The sequence below is a fragment of the Megachile rotundata genome, chromosome 16 (assembly GCF_050947335.1).
Source record: "Megachile rotundata isolate GNS110a chromosome 16, iyMegRotu1, whole genome shotgun sequence".
Lineage (NCBI taxonomy): Eukaryota > Metazoa > Arthropoda > Insecta > Hymenoptera > Megachilidae > Megachile > Megachile rotundata.
Window position 1 is genome coordinate 2329102 of NC_134998.1, and position 19528 is coordinate 2348629.

At 31.8% G+C, this 19528-nt stretch overlaps 1 protein-coding gene and 1 long non-coding RNA gene across 2 annotated transcripts in view; both read left to right on the forward strand.

Moving 5' to 3' along the window:
* LOC143265971 (uncharacterized) overlaps positions 1–19528 on the forward strand; it is a 359864-nt gene that overhangs the window by 308383 nt on the left and 31953 nt on the right. The gene's annotated exons all lie outside the window — the stretch shown is intronic.
* LOC143266008 (uncharacterized) lies at positions 1631–4451 on the forward strand. The gene is made up of 2 exons (XM_076541157.1): positions 1631–2176; positions 2244–4451. The coding sequence occupies exon 2, from the start codon at positions 2937–2939 to the stop codon at positions 3267–3269; it is 333 nt and encodes a 110-aa protein (XP_076397272.1). The 5' UTR covers positions 1631–2176; positions 2244–2936; the 3' UTR covers positions 3270–4451.

The following is a 19528-nucleotide window of genomic DNA, read 5'->3' on the forward strand; positions in this document are numbered from 1 at the left end:
CAATAATCGTGTTTGACTTCGTTTCCGATAGTTTCAGACACGCTTAATTCTTTGGACTTTAAAATCTCTGCATCTCATTCTTGTTCTACCTATATGCTTAAAGTGGTACTATAAATTTTAAATACACGTTCGAATTCGCATGAGACACCTAATCTGTAGATCCACTAGTTACTTTAGAAGTGAGTGTATATTCAACGCCGGTAGTTCTAGTGCTAATACCGAGGTGCTGACAGTGCTGTTACAAATGCCTCGTAATTCTAGAAAAAGGGATTTGGATTATTCGAAGGAGGCGGAGAAACCGGTTATTGAGATGCGTATAAATCGGCGATCAAAAATAACAGCTCCTTTTTCAAATTTTAATGGAGTTGAGTAAAAAATTATTCTTAATTAAGTGGCAGTTTGTAAATTGTGCGAAGGAAGGTCATAATCGTTGCGTCAACGATTTTAATTAAAATTTTTGTGATAAATTTGAAGTAGATATAGGTTATTCCATAGTTGGTCGTTTATTGATGTCAGAGATTATTTTTTTTTTATCAAAAACCATTACTAATTGTGGAAATTTAATTTTTATTAGTATTAATCAGTACAAATGTATAAAATTTTCTTTATTAATCAATAACTAGAATTTTTCCTTACTCCGATATTTCACCAAGTTATAAAAAACAAATTTTGATTTGTCTTTAAAATATTCATCAAGAGTATTTATAAACTGGGTCAATGTAAAATATTTTATTTCCAAGAACTAGTCTATAACAGAAGTAAAACCATAAAGAAATAAAATATTATATCAATATATTAAAATTATACTATCTCAATTATAATTTGTGCATAAATAAGTAAGCAATATAAATTAACCACAATTTTCTCTCTAATTCTCTAATTTAACCACTAATTCAAACTCTAATAACGTCTGACAAAATGCAATTTATCTTCCTCTAATAAATTAGAGGTTATGTTCAACCGCATAATCTCAATCGAGTTTTAATTCCATTAACACTGCTTAACGAGTTATAATTTGATGGCATAATAAAATTTGCATGTACAAAACGTATAAAACGTGCGCGGGTACCATTAAACAGCACATGCTCTCCGACGCATAAATATGAGGCTCATAAGTATGGCAATTAAATCAGATTGTGCTTACGGTACATTAAACTCTGGATATAAACGCTATTACCAGCAACACGTTTACAGGTGATGCATCAATGACAAGATAAGCATCGATGATTGCTGGTTGTCATATCGATGTAAGCAAGCGTGGCAGCGAAAGGGGTGGAACATAATCCGGTGTCATCGAGGCACAGGTGTTTCAGAAACGCCGATGCATTTCGTGCAAGTTTCGTTGCTAAATATGCAATTCATACGTTTTTCTCGGATAGGATGTAATTTTGGCTTGCGTAGAAAATTTAGTCGTTTTTTGAAAAGATTTTCAATCTAAGTATGCTTAAATTTCCAGATTTGGTGAATTTAAAATTTGAGAATTGAAATCTTTAGAAATTTGGGAATTTGCTGATTTGGAAATTGAAAGATGGAAGAATCTTTAAAGTTGAGGATCTGAAAATTTATAACTGTGGATTTGAAAATTTTAAGCAAAAAATTTTGGTCATTTGATGATGTAAAAATTTTAAAAATGTTGAATTATGAATAATAGAAGATTTCGAGTAAAAAATTTTAGTCATTTGAGGATCTAAAAATTTTGAAAATTTTGAAATGTAAATAATTGGAAGTTTAAAAAATTAGTAATTTGAATAATTGAAAGTTTATAAAATTATATATATTAATATTTTCTGTGATCAAACATGAAAGTGAAACGTGACACGATATACTCGCACATTGCCTTCGCCATTCATCAAGGCGACCGAGTAAAAATGAGTGTGGGTGTGTTAAGAACACGTACTAGAGCGGAACGTTTCAAACAGACATTTACCAGGCGGGTATTCATCAAACGAAGAGTGTATCCACTTCTGATATCCAATTAAATACAGAGTTAGTAAGCTACTGTCCGACACCGCTGCACGTCCATTACTGCACCTCTACAAACACACTTCTTACTGATCTCGACAACATTCGCATGACCACATGCTTGTCATTCTCATTTTACTTATTACATCTATTCGGTGTGTGTCCAGAATCCTTAATTCATAGCAAACGGGTTAAACCCTCACATATTCCCAAGGTATGTTCTTTCCATACACAAAAGTAGTCAGGACAACACCAACAATTACAATTCCAAGGTCTTCCAGGTTCCGATTGGTTCATCACAGCCGAAGAATGGACAGGGAGTAGCAATGTGTCAAACGTATTCGATCGAATGTCCAGCAAATCGAACGGTCACACATTCTCAGTGCAAAAATCACATTCTTGCGTTCATACATGAAAAGTAGCAAGAAGGACGCGAGTCCCAAGGTTTTCTAGGTTTTTCGAAGGTTATTGGTTCATCAAAGCTGAAGAATGGATGCAAGTAACAGTATATCAATTGTATTCGAAGATCAATGTCCTGCAAATCAAACTATCACATATTCTCACTACAGAAGTTGCATTCTTGCATTCATACATGAAAAGTAGTGAGGATGCAAACCAGCACAGTCCCAAGGTTTTCCAGGTCTTTCGAAGGTTATTGGTTCATGAAAGCTGAAGAAGTAGCAATATATCTATCATATTCGAAGATCAGTGTCCAGCAAACCAAACTATCACATACTCTCACTACAGTCACATTCTTGTGTTTATTGTATGTCAAGTAGCAGAAAAGATGCAAACCAGCACAGTCCTAAGATTTACCAGGTCTTTCGAAGGTCACTGGTTCATCAAAGCAGAAGAATGGATGGAGTAGCAGTATATCAATCGTATTCGAAGATCATTGTCCAGCAAATCAAACTATCACATATTCTCACTGTAGAAGTAATTCTTGCGTTCATACATGAAAAATAGCAGAAAGGATGCGCAGTCCCAAGGTTTTCCAGGTGTCTTCCGATCACTGGTTCATCAGCGTGGAGGGTACGGGGAAGCAATACGCCAAACGCATTCGAGGATCGAGCGTCCAGCAAATCATGCAGACCAGATTGTTGGCAGATCCTGTCAACGAGGACTTACAGTTACGCGGCCGAGGCAAGGAGAGCGGCGAAGGAATGCCTTTATATGCAAATCAGAAGGCTACGCTGAAGGCTGACCGCATCCGTGGCCGGGAGTTTAGGGATCGATTCGCAGATATGAATGCTCCTCGATGCCGGACTGCCGCTGCCATTACCGCTGCCGGGACCGATGACGGATGAATTATTAATGACCCACGGGTGCCTGCGGGAGATCCATCAATGAGCCGAGGCGAATGCGCGACGACGCCCGGCGTCGCGTCCTGCTTGCTTGCGTTAATCGCTTCGAGTATCAGGAAGTGGACACGTCGATCGGGAATTCCTACGTCCGGCTGCCTTTTTCCCTTGGCTAATTGTGTTTTATAAATCACGCAGGCGACGGTGTCGCTAGCTGTTTTTGTCCGCGAACGGATGAAAGGGAAAGAGATGGCGCTTTTTTGCACGTTCAGGAATGGGAGCTGAAGAGGTGAACCGATGAGAGCCGCTCGAATGTTAAACATCAAGATTGATTGGCTGCTTTCCTGCACCCTGCCCTGTCTGTCCATGGAAATTGCTTCTGTGTTATCCTGTGTTGATGTCTAATCATCTGGTGTTAGGGCAATCTAAGTTTCCTTGTGTTATTAGGTTAGATTTTTGAGAAATGCCAGGTATGAGAGGCAGAAGGCTTATAAAAGTTTTGAATTTATTGCAATTATTATATTAAATATATTTGTTATATTCAGGTTGTGCGTGTTAGTTGATACAATGGCGGTCGAAGAAAAGCTTGAAAAATTTGTACCACTTGCGTGTATGAGCATTTGTAATTTCTGTAATAGACATTTTATATTTTTATTTCAGTTTTTATGATGCTACTCTATTTGATAATATTTTAATTTCAAAACACTCAAAACATTAATATTCTTTCGCTAATATAGTTATATATATATGTTTTATATGATTCCATGCAATATCTGTTAATGTAGGATAAGAAACATTCGACTGCCTCTTCTTTTGTACGTATATTTATATAAATAATTCTTTGAAACTTCATTTGATAACAAAGCCTATAAGCTAAAATCTAAAGAAATTCGGGGCAGAAATAAAATTTTAATTGTCAATGTATTCATTTTACAGTCTATAAATAAATTGTACAAATGATTAAGAATGACATGATTTCTAGATTTAATGTCTAGATATGATGGAATGAATTATGTTCATTGTACAGATTTTATTTTTAACTCAATCGTCTTTAGGCATGTTATCTTAATTTTCTGGTCTCATTTTTTCACATAATTTTCTTCTAAAAAGATAAATATTTAAAATTGATTTTATATAAAATATTACAATTAGACTATCAAAAAATAAAAGATGTTATAACTACATTATACAAGTAAATATTGTAACTAAAAAATATAACTAAATATTATAACTAAATACAGTAGCGTACTATAACTAAAAATAGTACCAAGTATTGTAACTATTGCAAAATATAGAAGATGAACAAATGTATACGTATAAAACAAATATACCGAACAATTATGAAAGCAGAAAATGGCTTGTTTCTCAAGTTGAAATAGTTATGTAGTGTTATACAGTTATATAACGTAAAATAATACGGGTCCACCCATTACTATTTCCTTTACTAAATTGTAGAATTACAATTTAAACGTCATTACACTATATGTGCTAACCTGAAATTTCACACATCATACACATGTATGCATACCTAACCCTGCTGTTTGGTCATGCTCCTTCCAGTCGACCCACATCCTTGTTAAACTCGTACTTTAAACCCACATAAACACACCTTTGTGCACGTCCTTCGAATTATGGTACAAAATAACATAAAAACATGTAATGACTACTGTACCCCTATACCCTCATTTTCCTTCGCTACTTCTTACCATAATCTACTTCCATTTTGTTTTATCAACCGATAAGAGTGCAAACTTATGTATTATTGTAGGTGCGGTGAAATTCTATAAATAATTTATCAGATCTTATAATTTAGTGATTTTTTAATTTAACTTTTAGATTTTTTAATTGACTTTAATTTAATTTTTAATTTGTTTTAAGAAATATGTGTACGTTGAGAACCCTTACCCTAACGTATCCCAACTTATAAAAATATTAAATCCTACTGTCGTTTCAGGGAAAAAAGTTAATAGTGAGTTTTTCTATGGTTAAATACCGTTCATGTCGTCTTAAGTATGAATGCCGTTATAAACTAGCGAAACATGTTTCCGTAAGTTATTATTTCTGGATCGCATCAATCATATGTAAATGTTTTGAAATTCTAAGAAAAATGTCTGCTAAATTATATAATTTTGTCAAAGTATGTAATTAGATAATTGGTAGTTTTATCCTTATTTCATTTTCCGCGTATTTATTTGCATTTTGTAAGAGCATCAAATATGTATATCTTGAATCCTAATTCATGTGGATCTATATTGAGTAGTAATACTGTACTATTCAATAATGCTTTATTAATGTGTCGTATATCAAATTGACAGGATAATGATACGTTTTTTTACGTTAATTGACGTCAAACATTCACTTCTATTAGCTATTGAACTTGGAAGTATTGCAAATCCCTACTATAATATGTCACGTCGATAATTTATTCAAAACGGATCATATTAACAAGAAATCTTTTGATATATTATCGAAATACTTGTAATTTCTACTTCGTTATTTATTATATTTTTTAGCTTATAATTTATTGCAATTTTTAATTTATAATGTATTCTAATTTTTAATTTATAGTTTAATTTTTAGTTTAGTGTTGATTGCGATAATTCGTTTAACATGTTTCTATTCTCCTAATGGAACCAGTAATACTTTGTTCCCCTTTTTTGCTTCATATGATTTTCATTTCTTATGATATGTTTACTATTGATCATTGTGAACGACATAAATGTCTTCTAATCAGCAAAAACTGCTCTGCTATTACCGAGATACTTATCTTCGCCAACAATTATTTCATTATCCAGTTAAATACCATTAAATCACATGATTTGTAACTACACTTTATACATCGACAGTAACAGACTTCTTTTTGTTAAAGAATTATCTGTTGAAATCTAATGGGTAATTACATCTAATGTGAAACTGTGCTACATTTCAGAAAAAGTAATATCAAGGTAAGTAGGAGAAATAGTAATACATTTCATAAACCTGGACATTTTTTTATTGAAATAGATATTTACGTTTTATGACTAAAATATGTTCCGAGTTTTTTTATTAATTTATGACCTCTATGTTAGACACCACTTTCTCGATTCACCACTTTTAATTTTTTATACATCTTGTATTATCATTTCAAAACACTTAAATATTTACATAATTGACCATTAATAAGAATATCTATTTTTTAATGCTTTAACATTAGTTTCATTGAAAAGAAAATGTATCTATTCTTATCAATTTTGTGAAAATGTATTATTCGATATAAATTACTTTTATAAAATTTAATAATGTTTAATTCCCTTTCCAATACACAATTTTTAATAATGAGACGTGTTTTAAATTTTGTTTTAAACTTTGTTCTAAATACTGTATTAATCTTTAGAACACAATTTTTGGTAATTATTATTTATTAATTATTTGTTTATTTACTAAATAATACCATTATTTAATATTTCTCAAATTCAACCATTTTTATTTATTTAAATTAAACATCCTTTGACTTAATCATTTGAGTCCTAACTGTGTCATTAAACACATTTCACAGAAACTGAAATTTTTGAAAATCTAAAAAACTATTCGAATAAAAAATACACAAAGTTAATGAATGTAGAAGTGGTAAACAACATAGTAAATCAGGACCATACAAATATATATTTTGTAAACCCGAAAGTATTATTTATGTCTTTTCTGTACAGTGGACAAACTACATCTGCTACGTCGAAATCGAACGTGTTAATTATGACATGAACGTGTCAAGAGTCACTACGTATTATAACCTTTGCTGAGGTTTGCACTAGAAATTTAAAAGTTTATATTAGGAAATTTTTTAATTTAATTTAAATTTAGGATTGTTAAGGTTTTATTTAAAGACTTAGAAATTGACAGATTTAATTTAAATATCTAGAAATTGAAAGATTTAATCTAAAGACTCAATTTAAATATTTAATTTAGAAACTTAAAAACGTAAAAATTAAAATTTAAAAACTCAGAAATTTAAAAATATAATTTGAAGTCCTAGAAATTAAAAGGTTAATTCAAAGACCTAAACATTAGAAGATTTAATTGCAAAATATATAAATTTCAAAATATAATTTAAAAACTCAAACATTTATGAATGTAATCTAAGGTCCTAGAAAATAAAGGATTTAATTTAAAAAGTCAGAAATTTGAAAATGTAATTTAAGGACTTATGAATTTTAAGATTTAATTTAAATTTAGAAACTTGATTCAGTGCATGAATAGTTAAACAAAAGTTTAATTATTGACAAAGTCGTAATTAATTATTAACTTAGGAATTATGAAATATTCTTTGTGGATCATCGCGAAGATCATTTTTAACCCCTTCTACGAGGAACGATGACTTTTCTAAGAAAGATGAAAACGATCGACTGTTTCGCAACCAGAACGTGAAGTTTATATTAATACAAATGAGAAGACAGGTCCGCAGACAGAATAGCTAATGTCCAGGTGGGAATTATTCAATACAGAAGAGAAAACACTAAGTTGCAAAAGTATTTACAACGGAAACGATACTTGGCTGAGGATATTAAAACTGTAATATAGAAATGTTCGTAAAAGAATATTATTTTTATTTCTTTTATTTTAAATTGGTAATAATTTTGATTATTATTACTGGCTTATTAACAGCTTTAATTGTTATTGCTGGTATAGTAATAATTTCAGTAATTAATACTGTCTTAAGGTGAAGTGGGATAAGTGCAGACTGGTTTTTGTAAAGTTGGTATTTAAACGTAAGTATTTTAAGTTTGCTATGTAAATACTTAACGCTGTCGATATCGAACGCTTTGCACAGTTACTACTATTTAATTAATATTAACTAGGACCTTAATTTTCCTTGTACATTTTGATTTTGATAGGAAATTGTTTAAAATGTCAACTGCTCTGCACTTTCCCCGAAAATGGGGTAAGAGCGTAACTTGAAGTTAAATGCTTTGAAACTTTATTTCATGTCCAATGAGGCAAGAGCAGAATTATTAACAAATTTGCTATAAAATGCTTTTTACTGCATTATGCAAGTACTCCATACTGCAAATAAGTACTCTTAGCTGAAATATAAAGAGGGATATAGTGAAACAAAATAAGGAAACAAACATATTAAATGGAGAAATTTCGCTCATATTGTAATAAAAATAGCCTGCATACGCACTTGCCCCGTTTATGAACTTACCTCACTTCACCTTATTAATAATTTCAGTAATTAGTACTAGTTATGAATAGTTGATATTACTAGTTTAGTTATTATTACACAATAATAACATTAATTCTTATAATTTAGTTACCAATGATTTGGTAACTTTTAATGATTGTTACTAATGTAGGGAGTGTAACATAGTTTGTAAGGAAACGCACAATGTATTGTAGGTAGAGTAACGTAATTCGTGAAGTAGTATACAATGTATTTTGCGAGTTCAACGGAATTTTTCGACGATGCGATTGTCGTTTGTTTTTTCGACGTATGCAAACCTGTACGCATGCTTGGGACAGAATTTTGCAAAACGCCGCGACGCGACGTAAAGACGTTCGAATGTCATATCAAACTTGTACTACACTTACATTAAATTTACATTAAAACCTATACTAACTTACTAACAGTTTTAATTGTTCTTACTCGTTCACTGATGATCTTAATTATTGTTGCTGGTTTACTAATAATTGCAGTAATCAATATTTATTTACTAATAATTTCAGTAATTATTAATAGTTAAGAATAGTTATTATTACCAGGTAATTACTACTAGTTTAGTTAATATTACATAATAATAATATTAATTATTACTAATTTATAACTTCAATTTTTATTCCCTAGTAATTTCTATTGCTACTCTCTTGTCAATACTTCCAACTACAATAGCTGTTTGATTAATAGTTTTAATTATTATCACTAATGAATTAAGCGTTAGAAATGTATAAAAATTAATGAACACGAGTTCATAAAAATTAAAAAGGATTCAAAATTGAAGAAATCAAGAAATAAAAAATTTCATTTCCTTCTTAAGAGATCTGTACCTTGATACCAACTAATTCAAAATAGGAAAACGTACTGAAAAGAATTTTAATATCATAAAATTACATATTTATGATAATGCAAATAGCAACAAGTTTCATGTCTATTACTTTATACAACATTCATGAAATATTTATTAATTACTACGTCAATGTATGAAATCATTTCACTAATTGCACATCCAAACAGATATATCTTGCGTCCTTTAAAAAAGAAGATTAATAATTTAATAATTTTGAAAAGCATTTAAGCGTTGATTACAGTGTTTAACATAGTATTTCAATGATCAAGTAATTACATAAAGAAGATTCAAGAAACAAAATTGCATCTGAATATTTCATTTAACAATATTTTACACGGCTCAATTTAATTTAAGAAACAATTTGAGGAACACATAAGCATGGCTGGTCAAAATAAAAAATATTATAATTTGCACCAATTTTATTTACTATTTATTATTATGATTCGATGTCAAATGACGTAACTAACTACATTCATCTTAAATAGATTTATGCAGCTCTTGACATATTTTTCCATGATGTCGGTGGGGGTAATTCTAGTCTCATTATGTCATGCTACAATTCAACATCAACGTACGCGATGACAGATTTATTAAGCTCAAGTTTCTTGCTAGGGAAACTAGTCATCGAAAAAGAAATATGAATACTAAACAGCATATTTTACATTGCCGTTTGGCTCGAACACAAGACGTATTTTTCTGCACTCTGGTCTTGTTTCATAATAGAATAAAGTACATGTACTATAAATCTAAATTTATATACTTCTTCGAATAATTTATTAGAACTTTGAAACACTATTTGATTATTAAATATTGCATTATTAGTTATATATTTATATTGTTAATATATATTATTAATATAGTGCAATTTTGATATTGCACTATTGTTGAGATACATTAAATTGTGGTTCAATACTGTAAACGTAAGTTAAATTACCTAAAATTATTATAAATTTTGATATTAAGAAGTTATGTTAAAGTATGAAGCATTATTGCGAACATTGATATTACATTTGTAAATTATTATTAGTCACTATAAATGTTCATGTTATTAAACATTAATAAAGTATTAAATAGTAGAATTATAAATGTTATTGCTACAAATGATAGCAAGTGGAATTATAAATGTTAGTGCTACCAATGTTAGCAAATGGAATTATAAATGTCAATGCTACCACTGTTAGTAAAAAGGATTATAAATACTACTACTGCGAATATAATCGTATAAAATTATAAATGTTATTTTTTATAAATGATAATCCATCGTACCTAAATAGTACTAACACTAATATACCTACAGTACTAATACCATAAATATTGTGCACTATCAATATTACTACATAATACCATTACTTGAAACGGTAAAATAACCAAATTTATTTATCAACATTGCTACCAACAATCAACAAAAAATGTCTTTAACTAGAATCAATTTTTCGTCCCTACTAAAACGTCTCCAATTTTAAAAATCAAGTTAATCAATCAACCTGACCTGCAATTTCATAACTTACTATTTCCACAAGTTCTCAAAATCGATAGAGGCTTCGATTTTCTGTAAAAAGACCGAAGAATAAAGAAGTCATCTCCTTCACATCTGCAGGACAGATTCGTGAACCCTCTGACTGGAATAACCGAGGAATATTCACGAGTTAGGGGGGTGGTAACCCCAGCAAGGCATCGCGGCCAATCTTATGGAAACTGCTGACAGCACGTCTACTTTGCAGAACAGTTTACAACCCTACGCGACCCTGTCGTAAATATCAAGAATACCGTGCATATGTTGTTACACAGTGAAATTTGCTGCCACCAACCGGCTGGGGAGGGGGCGGGGGTGGAAACTTTATGATTGCTGTTCATCCAATAACCAGACAACCCCCGTGTTCCTCGGCATCCGTGATGCCGTGCGTTTTTTTACGTTTCCTCTGGGCTTTGCCAGCCCCATACGGTATCATTACACACCCCATAAAGCAGCACGCCATCGACCGGGACGTTTCTGCTACCAGGAATTTGAAATCATTCACGTTGCTGAGGTAGCCTGTCTGTTCGCCGGCACTGATTTGAAGACACGTTTCTTTTTTCCGGTTTTCCTTTTGTGGGATTCGTGGCTATAGTATATTTATGCGTGCCTAGAAGAATTGCCTGCTGAGATCAAGATCGATTCGTAGCCATTGAATTAGCACCACGTACGAAAATTTTACTTTTATGGCTATATTTATGTCATATATGGAAAATTGTCTTAGGTCATGCAAATTATAACTAAATACGTTGATAACGATACATATATAGCAATTTGTTACTTTGGTGATAATAAATTGTATGGGTGATGAGCGATTAAGGGCCGTGTATGCCTTTACATTAGCTCGAGTATCGATAGCGTGGGGTCAAATTTGGTGAATACCATAGAAAATGTCTGGGACCTATTTAATAGACTAATTTACAACTTTTCAACCACGTTATCTGAGTTGAAAAGAATTGCAGGTATTTGGGAAAATAATGAAGATATAAAACATATGATTAATACACATATACAGAGCAACACAAATCAATATACAGATCAATATACATACACAAATTGTGACCGAAGCAAAGGCTGGAAATACAAGATATTAACATGTGTTAATAATGATATGTACAGTAGCAGTGTATTATGTTAGTAATTAATACATTATATCATTACAATTTTAATGATCAGGGATTTGATGATCAGGGACTGTACTCCATAAGAAAGTCTAGATGCACAAATATTTTGGTAGTTATTTGTATCCGATGGGTAGTAAAAAATAAATTATTAATACTTTATAATGGTTAGGCTAAGTTAGATTTGATAGCGATAGTTTATAGTTGGTATGTATGAATTGATAGTTTAGTAGCTCTTTAAATTGCAGTTTAATTTTATTAGCTGTTTGAATTGTAATAATTGGCACTAGATAAACAATAATTGTTAGATAATTATATTCATCTCTGCCAATTAATAACTAACAATTGATAACAATTTGTCCTGATTAATAATTGACGGTAGCTGGTACTTGATATTTCATAATTGATCATTGTTAATGTAGCTTACAACTGATGATTGATACAAGTTAGTTTATGTTCAATACTGATTATTGGTAATTAATAATTGATAACTGGTAGTTGTTAATAGATATTACATGTTTATATGTTAATTAATATTGAATGTAAGATAATTGTTAATGGATATAACATATGTGATGGTTGTTAATTAATATTGAAAATGTGATAATTGTTAATAGATACTAGACATGTAATAGTTGTTAGTTACTATTATACATTGTTAATTGTAAATTTATATTACATATGTGATGGTTGTTAACTGATATTACATATGTAATAATAGTTAACTGACATTACATGTGTGAAAGTTGTTAATCATATTTGACACATGGTAGTTAATTATCTATTATCTATTAACTACGTGGTAGTTAACTACATGGTAGTTAATAAATAATTGGTAGCTAATAATTAGAAGCTAGTGATTAGTAATTGACATATAAACTATCAACTAATCGTTGATAGTTTAAAGCTAATAGCAGTTGATTATAGTTCGTAGTTGATAACTACTAATTGAAAAATGATAGTTAATAGCCGATAGCCGATAGCTAATAGCTGATAGTTCTTGATAGTGATAGCTGAGTCAATAACTCGGATTTAATAAATTATACGCTAAATTATTGCGACATAATAAATGCGTATATTACATAACAATATTTTATATTCAACTGCATAAGCAGCAAATTCTTATTTCAACGCAATTTGATTGGTATCAGCATAATTACGTAGTAGGTATTTTTCCCCAATGCTAAAAGAATAAATCCCCATGGGTAATTCAAAATGAAATATTGAGTCACAATGATTCACATTCCAATCACGTCGAATGAATTGCGACTTCTGCTTCTGCAATGAATCGCTGTAAGATCGTTTGTGATAACTATTGTCTAGGACGATTACAATGAAATTAATTGCATATTAATGTAATCGAATCATTGAGAAGCAGAATCGAATCAAAGACTCACCGCATTATTTTTAACCAGTTAAGAAATATTTTTATATTCATCGCTACTTGTTAGATTGTATCATTTATACATTTTTGTCGTTAAAAATTGAAATGATGAATAAATGAAAAAAAATAAATAACTTAATTATGGCTAACGAAATATTAATTACTTCAATTAATAATTTGCACTAATTGAATATTGGGTATGGTACAATATTAATTTTATTAAATATTGCAATAAGAAGTATTAATTGTATTACCAATTCCACTATTGGATATTTCATTAACATTTTATAAAATATTAAATTTATTGGAAATTGTAACATGAAATATTAATTTTATCAAAAATTGCACTGCACAATATTAATTTTATTACAAATTCCAGTATAAAATATTAATTTTGTTAAAAATTTGAGAATTGTATATTAAATTTATTGAGTAAATATTACTATGGAAATTACATATAATATTAATTTATTAAAAATTTTATTGAAAATTGTATTAAGAAAGTACTCGATCATTCTTAAACTTTAAACAATTGTGATATTAATTTTATTATGAATTGTACTAATGAACTATTTTTTAAGGCCATGTAATAACTACTTCAATATTGAAATTGACATTTGAAGAAACTGCAACTATGACATCACAAACATCTTTAATATTATAGACCACATAACCTTGCATTGTATAGCGTTTGCGTTAAAAATCTTTTCTGTTAAGCGACTGATTCTCCAAACTTGAAAAGAATGATCATACTGAATAGTCCATTTATGCGCCACCCATTGTCGCGCATTTTTAATCCTAGAATGTAAACAGTGCGGAACCCATCAAAATGACGGATATCTTATATTTTAAATAAAAAAATTAACAAGTTTTTATTTAAATGTTAATCTTTATCAAAATAAAGAATCATTGTGTAAGCTAGTTTACGTATTATCCATTATTTATTTTTATAGTTTTAATTTAAATACAAGTGGTCATCCATCGTCCGATCTGAAGTTAAATCTACGCACAAGAACACAAGTTTGATGAAAGGAGGTTAAAATGCTAGTCCTATCTGTTGCGAAGTAACCATAGAATTCTTCTCTGATAACAAGTAGCAACATCGTATAGTAATAGATTAAAACTTATGTCATAGAGCCGCCGTCTAATGTTATGTAGAGTAAGCAAATTAGATCAAATATATACATAGACCGATGTACCACGTGAATTATTACTTCTGTAAAATAAATATAAATAAAAGTGCTAATTAGTGGAGAGATAACTTAAAATACCTAAAAATGCACTGAAAAAACATAACTTTAACACTATCTACCCCGAATGAATTCCACTTTTCCAGTCATTTAAACTCCATTATCGTGATGATCGCGAGCATCGCGAACGGCATAAACAAGCGTGACTCGTAAAAACCCGTGTGGGTTTCGTTATGCCCATAATTCCACTCCACTTCGGTACACGACGAGGCACCCATTCAGCTTTTTTCCGATTTCTACGAACGTGGGTGTGTGCCACCGTCTTACGGCCGTCGTAGATCGAAGATACATCCCTAATGTTTATGCAATGCCGGAGTGCCGTGCGGAATTTTTCGCGTGTGACGACGTACGCTGGCCAATAACGCATAACTCCGACAGATCGGATCTGCCTGGTGCTCGGTGCTTCACGGAATGCGAAACTCTCGCGCCACGACTTCCCGCGACGTTATTTTTATTTTTCTCCATATTTATGACGTTGATATCATAAAGTACCGAATGGAATCGAATAACCATACAGAAGCATACAACCTCAGTCTCATAACGTGACGACTTTAACAGCGTAGATTCGCACTTGCTTTTTTTCGGCCATCCTGTTTCTTTACGTCACCATCTGTCTCAATCCTGCACCTTCGAAAATTCAACTTTATTAAACATACTATTTTTGCTGTCCAAAAATACATGACCACCCTGTGGTGAAGTGTACTGATGAGTGCTGTACACGTAAAAGCTTCATTTTTGCAACCATCGAGCCTCACATCGACGAATTTACGAAATCTCTCTCGCAACAAAAATGAGGTTTTTATGAGTACAGCACTTATCGGTAGACTTCATCACATGGTCATGTATTTTTGAGCTGTAATAAATACCATGTGTTTAATAAAATCGAATTTTGAAGGTGCAAGATTGAAGCAGACATTAGTGTAACATCCCGGGAAGAGTTTTTTTTATATGGCAGTCCTATGTTCAATTTCATTACCTGCTGATAGAAATAGTTTAGTTACCGACAATATTAGACTATTACCGACAGTACATTATATACCAATTACCTTATGTATTCAGTTCAACGGTTGGTAACAGATATTTATTTTATTTTCATTTTCAATAATTATTTTATATTTTCAAAGGATAATGTAGTTTACAAAGCCAATCAAATGTTAAGTTAATTCATTTAAACCAAAATTAATGTATTATTTTATAGTTACTCTAAGAAATGTATAATTCTATATGGAAAATTCCGTAATGCGATGTGCCTACGTGCCGCGATGCTCGCCCCGAATTTCCTAGTATTCTCGCGTAATTTTAGAGAAGGATAAGAATACATTTTACAATTAGGACATTATTAGTTATTAAAAACCACTAGTTAAACAAATCAGTCAATACATATCAGGCGTACTAATATTATGTTATCCGGAAATAGAGTCAGATGTTAGTTTATTGCAGTGAATATTGTAAATTATAATATTGTTCAATGGAATGTTCTAGAAACACCGTATGCTTATACATTTAGCTCCGATCCGTATAGAAGTCGTGCGTAGTAGATAGAGGAAGACAGAAAATGCAATTTCATTAAAACACTACTCAAATACTACTTTCATATCAAGAACATAAACCATCGAGTAGAATGCGATATTGATAATGTAATTAAATCGTTCGTTTTCATAATTAATGCCTAATTGCGAATTTATACGACAATTATATATTTCGACGTTATGGGGGTTTTCCAAGAAATTGCCAGACTGGCGAGTATAAAAGGCCGAGCGAAACTCGCCTAAATCGCAGAACAGTTTTCGAAGTCGAGCCAGCTAGAAGTCTACAGATAAGTATAACCGGAACAGTTTTCGCTGTGAAGAGCCGCAACGATTCTTAATACTTGACTGGTAAAGCGGGTATACGCCATTTGGATACTTGGTCGTGGGTCGTTCTAGTAGCCAGTGAACAACAGGCTCCCCAATTAAGCGATCTGGTTTTGGCTGTCAGTGTTCGTTTTGACGAAAAGGGTCATGGACAATTAGTTGTCGAGACAAATTAAGAAAGAGTAACTGTTCCGAGTAAAGTTCATTACAATCAAACAAATCTTGGAATTTTGAATTAGTAAAAGAATATTGTTCTGTCATCAGCGTAATCTCAGTAGTCGACTACACCGCGTTAGATAATAGATAAAATCGTTAATCTGTCTAACTTTGCGAAAGCGTATTTAGGTACACTTAGAGAATCACACTTAGGTCGTGTTCCTCGCTGCGGTAGACTATAACGCGCTAATATTATTAATTTCATAAAAGAATAATTCATTATATATACTACAAACGTACTAATCAAGATAAACTTTGTAATTGCGATAGCGTTCGAAACCGAGAATCAAATCCTATAGAAAACCGAATTCAGTTAATTACATAAAAGCGAAGTTAGCTTCATCCGAAATCAGACTTAGGTACAATATAATATAAAGTATTAACTATCGAGAGTCATTTTGTTAGAATCACAATTACCTATTACGTATTGTTTAATTTGCCAAATTCTATTATTTTTATTATCAATATTATATCAAAGTTTATTTAGTTTCTTTTGATCAAACCAGTATACTTTTCATATTTTGTTGTTATTTGTTACTTGTTATTTGTTAAATTCATCATCTTCGTTATTTTATTGAATAAACCTTATTGTTGAAAGATATTGACCTGTGGATTTCACTCCTTAACCGCACACCACACGAATCCCACAATCTTTACATTTAGTTATTTTCCAAAACGAGTCGTTCAGTTGGTAAAAGCCGCTCTTTACCTTACTAGCGCTAGTAACTATCTGAATCTAGGTTCCAGAGTCGTTACATTAGTGTAAACAAACAAAATAGCTGCAGAGAAACGAACGCGAAGCATTCACTAACTCTAAAACTATCAAAAGCAAAAGTAAATAATTTCCAACTTTTTTCTAGTATAACATCAATCAAGTATCAAGGACTGTCGAGAGATTAGGTCCACCTTTTAACCTAATATCTTAAACTTGAATTTACAAATTGCAGACTAATACACAGAAGACATCCAAGTTTGGCTTATAACATCGATCTATCATCAGGATCTGCTAAAGTCATTTAGACCTCTTTTTTAAAACTCAACCATCTCATTGCACAGCAATTTAAGGAGTAAATAAGAAACAGTCAAATCATCATCTTCCTCGTCTTCTAATCCAAAAAACTGAAACTACAGTTTACAAAATAATGAAAGACTTTTGAACTAATTTTAACTTAAAGAATGCAGTTTTCTAGCCACACGAATACTTTGAGACAACCTGTATACGCGAATAAGACAAATCGATGTAAACCCGCCAGAAATCCATCAGGCAAGCTGATTGATCGTCGCTGCAAAGTTCGAAAGCGCCCCGACGAAACGTTAGACCGGACTCGGCAGCTCCTGGTCGAATCTGGGGGTCACAAAGAACGGAACGGGCAAGGATACAATACCTCCTTCGTTCGTTCCAGTCATCCCTAGCTCCATTCACGTGAATGCGCGATTACCGGCCGATTAATAGGACCAGCAGGTTGCTAGGGGTGGTGGCGTATATGATTTAAACGGCAGGGGATGCACGGAGACACAATGGGCCGCGTCGATGCTCACGTTTCCTAACAGCGCTTGCCCAATTTCACTCAAACAGAAGCCGATTAATTCACGGCGTCCAATTTAATCCGGACCTTCCTTCTACCCCCCACCCTCGGGAACACCCTCACGGATCCATTATACATATTTTAAACTGTCAATCTCTTCTGGACCAGCGCTCGGATTAGACGCGTGGGGTCAGGTTAGATTAGCACCGGGGGGTAACAATGACGCGCACAAAAGGGTGCGGACCACCCCTTCGCCAATCTGGAGACTTCCGGCCTTTATTGCAGATCTCGAACCTGCTATCAACATCGAGCTCAATGTACTTATCGTCGAGATCTTGTGATTTTTTTATGGGCATTGTTTGGAATACTTTGTTGGGGCGGTTGATGATGGAACGTGACGGGTGCAATTACTGTTGATGGTATGCTGATGAGATGAGGGTATGGATATATTATTATGCAAGTAATATGTTATACTAATATTTTAATATATTAATATGTAATTAAAATTTTGTATGAAAATTCCTGACGATTAACATTCTGTGTCACAGCTATTTAATTGAGTCACTGATACTTTATTGTATTTCAGAACATATTTTATTATATTCTAAATACTTCATTGTGTGACAAGTGATACTGAACACCAGATACTTAATCGTGTATCAGATGTTTCATTGAATCCCGGATATTTCATTGTATCCTAGAACATATGGTTCTTATATACATACATATCGTTCTTATGTGTAATAAAAGTGAAAAGAGTTAGGTTAAGTCGAGATTATCAATATTATGCTAATTTGGGGTGTGTTAAATCGAAAATGGTTAGATGGACAATAGATTGGATCAGAGTTAGGTTATGTTAGATCAAGGATTGCTTACAACAGAACCAGTTAAATTGAGGATAGGTTACATCACTATTCGATTAGGTGGTTAATATATGTATAAAAATAGAACGTTATATTTGTCCTTAGATGACAACTCGACTACTGAGCGGCTTTTTCAAAAATTGATACAAAATATGAATCTCATACTAGATAGATTGTGCGCTATTCTTTAATCTACAATTAGATTCCTCCTTTGTAAACATGTCAAACACAGATTTTTAGGTATCTACCTGGTCTTCTACATGAATCCATAAACAAATTTTATTATCCCTTAATATTAATATTAAGTAGAACGAAACGAATTGTAATTATAGTAATTTCGAGTAAACATAATTAATGTATTTGTTTGTGTGTTAGTTAATGACGTTTGTTAGTTGATGACTGATAAAACATGTAAGAGGCAGAGTTTGAAAATAATAAAAATATTATTATAAGTTCGGTGCGAAAATACTAAAAATATTAGAAATGTTAATATAAATTACA

Coding starts and splice junctions, on each gene's coding strand:
- LOC143266008 (XM_076541157.1), top strand. CDS start 2,937: ATGCGCAGTCCCAAGGTTTTCCAGGTGTCTTCCGATCACTGGTTCATC.